The 8,176-nt window shown below is 46.4% G+C and overlaps 1 protein-coding gene across 1 annotated transcript in view; it reads right to left on the bottom strand.

The window, feature by feature from the left end:
• OAZ2 (ornithine decarboxylase antizyme 2) overlaps nt 1-4,378 on the bottom strand; it is a 6,738-nt gene extending 2,360 nt beyond the window's left edge. Inside the window, 2 exon segments of the mRNA XM_014535455.1 lie at nt 772-852; nt 854-4,378. Of these exon segments, the coding sequence (XP_014390941.1) occupies nt 772-852; nt 854-988 (216 nt within the window). The 5' untranslated portion in view covers nt 989-4,378.
• Between the last annotated feature and the right edge of the window lie 3,798 nt (nt 4,379-8,176).

Genomic DNA, 8,176 nt, shown 5'->3' with positions numbered 1-8,176 from the left:
CATACTTTTTTCCTTCCCTCTGAAAGAGAGACATTAGAAACAAAGTATGTGTGAGGCGTGACTGGGACCCAGATTAACCAAAGCCTGCTTCCAGGTAGACTGCAGGGTCCATGTTGTGTCTCCTGGCCACAATCTTAGGAGACCAACACTCAGCTGCCCTGCTACCCTACCCTTCAATGTCAGTCTTAGGGTGAAGCTAAACCAACTTCTAGGCCTCAATCACAGGAGAGCAAAAGCCAGCAAAGGACTGGCTGCCCCAGCCCAGATCATTCCCAGGCAGATTCTCAGGGTTCTCTAAAGCCCCTGGACTGTGCCATATGCTACCAGGGTGATAGGTTATTGAGATGCAAGGCGCCCTCTCCTTACCATAAACCTCCCCCGTGCCCCCCCTTCCCAAGCAGGCTGGTAAGGTACCAGTCAGAATGGCAAATAAAGAAGACAACGGGAAAACTGCTCCTCCTGGCCCTTGGTATTTCTCAAGAGAAACAGGAAGGAGTAGCACCTGCAAGAGCTCTCACACCCTTCCTACTCCAGACCCTGAACCGGCACTAAAGTGCTGACCGCCAAGAAGATGGCAGGGTGTTTGCTTGGTGCAGATATTCTTCTACTACTTCCCAGAAGCAACATAGCAGCCACAGTTCAGAGTCCTTCCCAATCCCCCTACTGGCCTGGCCTGAGTCGGATTAAGGGAAGTGATTGCTGTCCTTAAGCAACAGTGCAATGGAGTCAGAAGGCTCTGCTCTAAGCCTTCTGCCCCAGGGTCCTCCTTACCTTATATATTAGAGCTGAGAGAGAAGGATCCCTGCCGCCCCCTCGCCCACCGGGGATCTTCGACAGTGGGTGAGGGGCATCAGGAGCACCACAGAGGCCCTGGAACAATGTGCCTGCAGCACTGGAGCTGGGGACAGTTACTCAAAGGCAAAATACTACTGCAAGAGATGGAGAATGTGAGAGAGTGAACACCAAGACGTAAAGATTTAACCAACATCCCACCCCAATCCCTGCCCTGGCTCTCCCTAAGCAACTGCTCTAAGGCTACACCACTGGGCCAGTCCTTAAGGCTTCAGCTTTCAGAACTACGTCTGCTCTTAAAGGGCAGGAACCCACCGTCCTGCAGAGGCACAGGGAGTCCAGCTGGATATGTGACCAGAAGAGCACACCTGTCAAACACCAAACAGATCTCGGTGGTGCTGCAGACCTTGGGAGGAACCAGATCCTGGCCTGCCTGCTAGGCTGAGCCCTATACCCTCCAGCAGCCCCTTTCCTTACCCAGCAGGGTCCCAGCAACCCACGTGGCCAAATCACAAAGCCTACACAATTACTTTAGGCTGGAGAGCATATGGGCCTCAGGAGTCACGTGGGCTGGGTACCACGCACTGAGGAACTCCCAAGGCCACTTTTCCAATGATGGCCTCCTCCCTGATCTAAACAGAGTAACTGGACAGAAATAACTTACCCAAATCCACCTAGGGTTGAGAACTGAATTACATCCAGGGATTTGGCTCCCAGAGAGGAGGTGCACCATAGTACAGGGTATTATGGTATCTTGAATATTATGGCATTTTGGTATGCCATCAAATGCTGGGCTTCCTTGCCTTTCTTTGCTAGAATCTGACCTGGCATGGGAGTTTAGGTAATGTTTATATGGTCAGAATGGATACTCAAGTGTGTATATATTAGGGGGTGGGAGATTGCTGGGAAGAGATGCACATGCTGGAAGCCAATAATCATCTCGAGGTACGTGCCCTTACTGGCCACCATGATTTTTAGGTGGACCCAACAGGGCTCCAAATTTGCTCCACTGCCTTCTTTGAATCCAATTTAATGGCTCCTTAGGCTGACATGTAGCTCAGTCCACAGGCCAAGGGCAAGTGAAACAATGCAAGAGGTGAGTTGTCTGTGCATGTACACCATGATTCAGCCAGCTCACCCGACTGTGCACATCTCTTCCCAGCTGGGTGTTTAACGATGTCACGTTGGCAGCTTGAATCAACTATAGGGAAGTATTACACCCCGGAAATCAACAAATGCTATAAATCAAGGCTTTCTTCCCCCCTGAAAACCAGTGGTAAAATAACATGAGGCACCATTCTTCATTCTGTCCTTTGCTTTATATGGCATTGCATGCCAGACTGGGGGTTTTCACTTCGGCTCAGAGTGACAAAGCTGAACTCACATCTAATCTGGCAATGGTACAATAACCAAAGGACCAGCCCCCTGAGACCCTCAGAGACCTGTGTAAGCATTCCAGCTGAGACAGGAAGTCCAAACCCATCACTACTCTAGCTTGGCTCCTCTGTTCTCAAGGATTTCAACAGGGGGCCTGAAATTATACTTGGAAGTTTCATTGGGAGATGACATTCCCAGGGCAGTGTCAGTGGGCCCAGAAAAACATCAATACCTGCGGGTGATAACCACATGTACCACCTCCTGCCTCCTCCCGAAAGTCTCAGGGCATTCTCATCTCCCGCCACTCTTGGCCTCACTGAGAGATACTAAGAAAGGGGGCATGACTGAGGACTATGCTACTGTTTTCAAGGATGGGATTTATTTTCTACTAGGGACAATGAGTTGTTAATAATCCCCCCTTCCAGTGTGTTAAGGGAGAAGATTTCCCCCAAGCAAAGGCACACGCACAGCCCACATGACACTGTTTCCTTCTCATTCCCTAGTGACCACTTCAGGCCTCGGAAAAAAGCTGGCTTGCTTGTATTGGTCAGTGGAGCTACTGAGTACTGGACAAACCTCCTATGGGGTAGACAGATGAGATGTGGCCTCATACACCAGAACTGTGTGGTTCACAAAACAACCAGATCCCCAAGGAAGGCCCTTGCAATTCTAGAATTCTGGTGCTAGGTCACTTAACTTCAATACTCCTAGTTCCAGAGAAATTATTCCTCAATGGTTGTAGATGGGAGAGCTACATTCAACTCCTGACTTGCATTCCAACCACCATCTTGATTCTGAGCTAATGTTTACTTGCAAATGGCAGAGACAATGGAGCTAACCCACTGAAAAGTCCAGAATAAGGTGGGTTTTTCTTTTTATAGATTCAGAATCCCCTCCATCTTCCTAGAATGAATCCCTAGGGCCTCCCTGTGGCTAGCACTAATGTATAAGTTAATGATATGTCTGGTATCCTGATTTCAATCCTCTTCAAATAAATGCAAGAAGTCTATTCCATGGTAACAAATTATTTACTTCCCCAATCACACACAACGGTACTGGGAACTCTTTCCTCCCCCACAAAATCTATAGAGAAAGCAAGCGTAAGTGTGTATGAAGTAGGAGTGGAAGGGTGTTTCAGGCCCCCACGTGGGTATCCAGTTCCAGAAGAGAAACAGCTGGGGTTGGGGCTGAGCTTAGTAGGGAGATCACAATAATTATCTTCATCGTATATCATAATAGATCTGTTTTTAGTTACTTGCTGTGAATGGCAAATAGGTTTTTTACCTGATCGTCATTTCTAATGTGAGAAGGGAAGGGAGAGGGGTACGAATGTGGTGGTTAAAGAAATAAAAGGGCATAAAATTGCCAGCAATGGCCTTCTCTTCTTGTACTGACTTTAGTGTTCAAAGGGTATTGAGGCAAAATATGCCACCAACTTCAATAGAAAAAGTGGATCTGGAGGAACTTAAGCACAAGAGAAAGTGGCTTCTAAACACAAGTCTTCCTGTCACAAGATCCAAACCAGATTAGATTTCATATTCAGTTTAGTCATGTTTCTACTGGTTCCAATGCCCAGCTCTTTCCACTCCTTCCTCACATCCTGCTCACTCCACTGGGGGGCAGGACTGGTTTAATCTCTATCACCAAAAGGATAATTTAACAAACTCAGTCTAGAGGCTGAAAAGATCATGGCTGATTAAGAAGAATCAAATGTATTAGACTGAACCTAAACATCCAGCATAGCTGGTCCTGCTTTTGGAGAAGAAAAAACTATACCACTCTGGAAATGAGGGTGTCAGGTATCCAAGTCAATTCAGAAGAGAGACGGGAAATTAGAGCTGATCTGTTAGTCCCTTTATTTTCTCAGTTATTGGACAGGACCTTGGAAACACTCCTCAGGATACACGTGAATGCTACCAACATATCACATCCTGCTGCCTCTAATTTAAAGCATTCTGTGACTGTTCTCTGAAATGTGCTTAGCAGGTTATAATTTCATATACTGGCTACAGACAGGCAGTGTATGGAGATGTATTCCTGGGGAATGCTGCTGGTAAATCAAATTTTTATCATTCAAATCCTATTTTTAAATCTCTAGGGTGCTTACTATTTAAAGAAAGTAATCTTAAGTCTTTTGATAAAATAAAGAATCTCCTACCAAAATCACTTCTAGTTGACTGTCATGTGTTTTGGTTTTGTTGGTGTGTGTTTTTTTATTGATTTTTAGAGAGGGAGGAAGGGAGAAAGAGAGAGAAACATTGATGTGAGAGAGATACATCAATTGCTTGCCTCCTGCACGTGCCCCGACCAGACATTGAACCCACAACCTAGGTATATGCCTTGACCAGAAATCAAACCCACGACCTTCCGGTGCACAGGACAACGCTCCAACCAAATGAGCCATACCAGCCAGGGTGACTATGTCAGTTTTAAGCAAGGTATAGCCTGCTACATAAAGATTTAATGTAAAAGTAATTCTGTGGCTAACTTCTATTCGGCTAAATCTAACAAAGACTTGAATTGATATTCTCCTTCATATATTTTGACCATGTTTTACTTGAATCAGTGGCTTGAGCTTGTTCAAGTCTGCACCCTTTCTCTCTGGTTTCTATTACATGTCAGAGGAGGGTCAGATGGCCTTGCTATTACTACCTTGTGGTATCAAGTGAAAAGACATCAAAACCACATTCCCAAACATTCTGCATTCATTCCTCCTTTCTCCTCTTCTGACCCATTCCTGTCTCTGGCTCCTTAGAACACTGCCGGGCCCTGACTCCCTCATACAAACTGCTCTGACTCTGAGACTTGGAAGGTCTCTGATGACTAGTTCCTACACAAAGAGGGACCAAACCAGGGCTGCCGACACACTTAGCTAAAACGAAATATGAAGAATGGTGGGAGGTGATGGCCACCTCCAGTCTAGTGTGTGTGTAGAGGCTGATTTCCAGCTGCCAATCCCCTTTCCATATGAGAAAGGGGCCCTGGTTAGATGCCAGGCATAAGTCATTTCAGTAGGGCTGTGCTGTGTGCCAAAGGGAGTCTACTTGCTAAGCATGATTTTAAAGAAAATGACATCACCACTCTGAATCATAGACTGAAATCAAAACTGGGTTTTGGTTGATTCTCCACAAGAAACACAGTGGCCAGCTAGAATATCTGTGCCTCTGAGGTCTGCTTATTACACAGATGATACTGTTACATCTTCTGCCAAAGGTGGGCACAATTACGTTTGCTACCAGAGACTGGTGGGTAGCTAGGTAATCATGCTTTAAAATAAGACCTTAAATTTACATTTTAAGTACCTCAATCTACTTTGTATAGTCAAATCATCACCCAGTTCCAGCCTCTTCCAAGGATAGAATCACTTCATTGTTTATATAGTATCAAAGACCTAGGAAATTTTCTTAAGGCTTATCTGAAAGCATTTTATTCTGCTGCTGCTAATGTTTACTTCAAGTAACAAAATTTTTGCTCAACTACTTGGCCATTTCTGGGCTATATAGCTATCCATTAGGCTTCATAGCCTTCCAAATCATGGCACCAACTGGAATCAACATGCATACATACTGTTTCAGAAAGGGATGGATTACTCCCCTCCCCCCAGAAATGCACATATGTAACATCATCCCTCTATCCCAATCCTCAGACCCCTTTTTTATATTTCTCAGCAGCTCTGAGGCTAAATTTGGATTTCTTGGCAGAGTGAGGAATTACTATTATTAGTTCGCAATGCTTTCTGAAGCATACCTCCAATTTGGGGGGATTCCTGACTATACTACAAGTCTCTTTTTCTCCCCCTCTCTGGGGTGAACTTGAAGGCACATAACAGGAAATCCTGCTCTCCCTACCACCCCACATCCAACAAGGCATAGTACCAATAAATAAGGAATAACTAAACCAAACTCTGCGGGGAGAGAAAGAAATTCCATTACCAGGGAACTATGCAGTAAGATGCTCAAGGTAGCTCTGATGTGCTCTTGTGCCCTGTCCACCCCCAAGAAAAACCACCTGTAGAAAGAACCAAATGCTTTTCCTCAGAGCCCATCAGACACAGACTGATTATACGGATATCCAGCCAGGACAAGCCCTTCACATACTGTACTGTCACAGTTACGAAGCAAGACCTAGACAGAGCCTGTCTTCCCCCGCCTCCACAAATCCAGGAGGAGAAAGGCCTGGCAGCTTGATTTCCTTGGATTTAAACCTCGTGTTCAAACACTATAATAAAAGTGCTTGTACTTGGTCTTCTTCCTTCCCCCGCCATCAGGACTTTTGACATTCTGGAGGTACTAATCAGAACAAAACTGGAAAGGAAGAGCCTTGTTTTCAAAACATACTGCGGGCTCCTCTGCAACTGTTTCTTCCAGGAAACCAAGCCTCCACCTCTTGAGTATTTCACTGGAGCCAGGGAAGCTGGAAAGCCCAGCCCCCTCACCGCCCCCCCCCCCCCCCCCCCCCCCCCCCCCCAATGGGAACTAAACTCTAGCCAGCTCCCCCCTCTGCGGATACAAGACACCAAGAACACTGAAGGGGAAGAACATCCGGCTCTTATCAGAATCCCCAGTTAGGCTCTACCAGGACTCCTTTTAGAGCAGAGTTAGAGGCAGGCCAGAGGCTGGGAGACAAGCTATGGAAACAGGATTGCCATAACTCAAAGAAACCAGACACCCTGCACGCACCACCCCACCCCCAGGCCAAAGTGGAGGAGCCAGATCCAAGGCCTTGCTCCTGCCCAGGCCCTGGCAGGCCAACTGGCTCCTCCCTCCACCTGCCTGTCATACAGCCAAGCCCCTCAAATTACCAACACACTAAGCAAGGGCCCTGGAGAAAAGCAAGCCTGTTTTGCCACTTAGGAAGCTGGAAGGAATCTCCAAGTTAAGCAAACCCAACCCCCTCTTTTTACATGTAAGCACACTAGCTAAGCCAGAACTAAAACTCAGGTCTCTCAACCTCACAGTCAGTCCTGAGGGCTCCAAAGAATGCCTGCTGAGACCACACCGCCTTCCAAAGCCCACGGCCCAGACAAGAACATAAAGGCTAGCAAAGAACGTTTCCTATAGGTTCCTCTGCCTGCCTCCGCCTGAGCTTCATTCTGCCCTCTCATACCTGCCGTCTATCCTCAGAACACATGGCCTTCTCTACCACAAATAATACCTTCTGCATCCAACACAATCCGAACATACATCCACTTCCACCTCCTCAGCTCCAGAAGGGGCTGGGTTAGAGAAGATGGAATAAAAGACGGGACTGCAAAGGGAGATGGACATGGAGAGTCTTGGAAAAGGGAAATGTAACAGCAGAATGGGGCTGTAGGTGGAGGGCTTGGGAGGCGGGGTAATGGGTCAAACTGGACCATAAAAAACAAAACAAAACAGGAAATAAGGAGTGAAATTTCTTTCTGCATGTAGGGAATAGAAGTGTGAGGGCTAGGTAAGAGTTTGAGAATGAAAATGGCTATTGGCTAAGAACTGAGTAACAAGAGGTAGGTGAATTTAAAAGGCTGTGGCAGGTATCTTGGGTATTTTCCAGATAGTATCTGGGAAAGACTAAGGAAAACCCTGAAATCAAGGCCCTTTCCAGTTAAAGGGCTGACACCACAAAAGGAATACAATGGGAAGGGTCTTCTGGGGAGGGTTGGGGAGGCAGCGTTTCTCAGTCCTGGCTGCACATTAGAATTATCCAGGGAGCTTTAAAACTATGTACAAACAGGCTCCACCCTAAGCCATTTACACCAGGTCTCTGAGGTGGGGCCCAGGTGATTGATTTTTCAAATGTGCAGCCCTAGTTAAGAAAGACTGAGACACGTACAAGAAAAGCTGAAGACCCAGCTGGACCATTTAAGGATGGTTCTGCTAAAGGAGTGGGAAATGGCAAGTTCGGGGACATTTTAATGAGAAAGAAACCCCAAGTTTGAGAAGAACCTTGAGTGGTAATTAAAGCCCTACATGAAGAAAAGCAATAAGGAAGGCTATGTTTGTAAGAGGAACTATAAAGTCTAGTTTTAAAC

The sequence above is a fragment of the Myotis brandtii genome, unplaced genomic scaffold, assembly GCF_000412655.1.
Source record: "Myotis brandtii unplaced genomic scaffold, ASM41265v1 scaffold144, whole genome shotgun sequence".
Classification (NCBI taxonomy): Eukaryota; Metazoa; Chordata; class Mammalia; order Chiroptera; family Vespertilionidae; genus Myotis; species Myotis brandtii.
The sequence above is the reverse complement of the archived record's forward strand: the minus strand, read 5'-3'. Positions and strand labels throughout refer to the sequence as shown.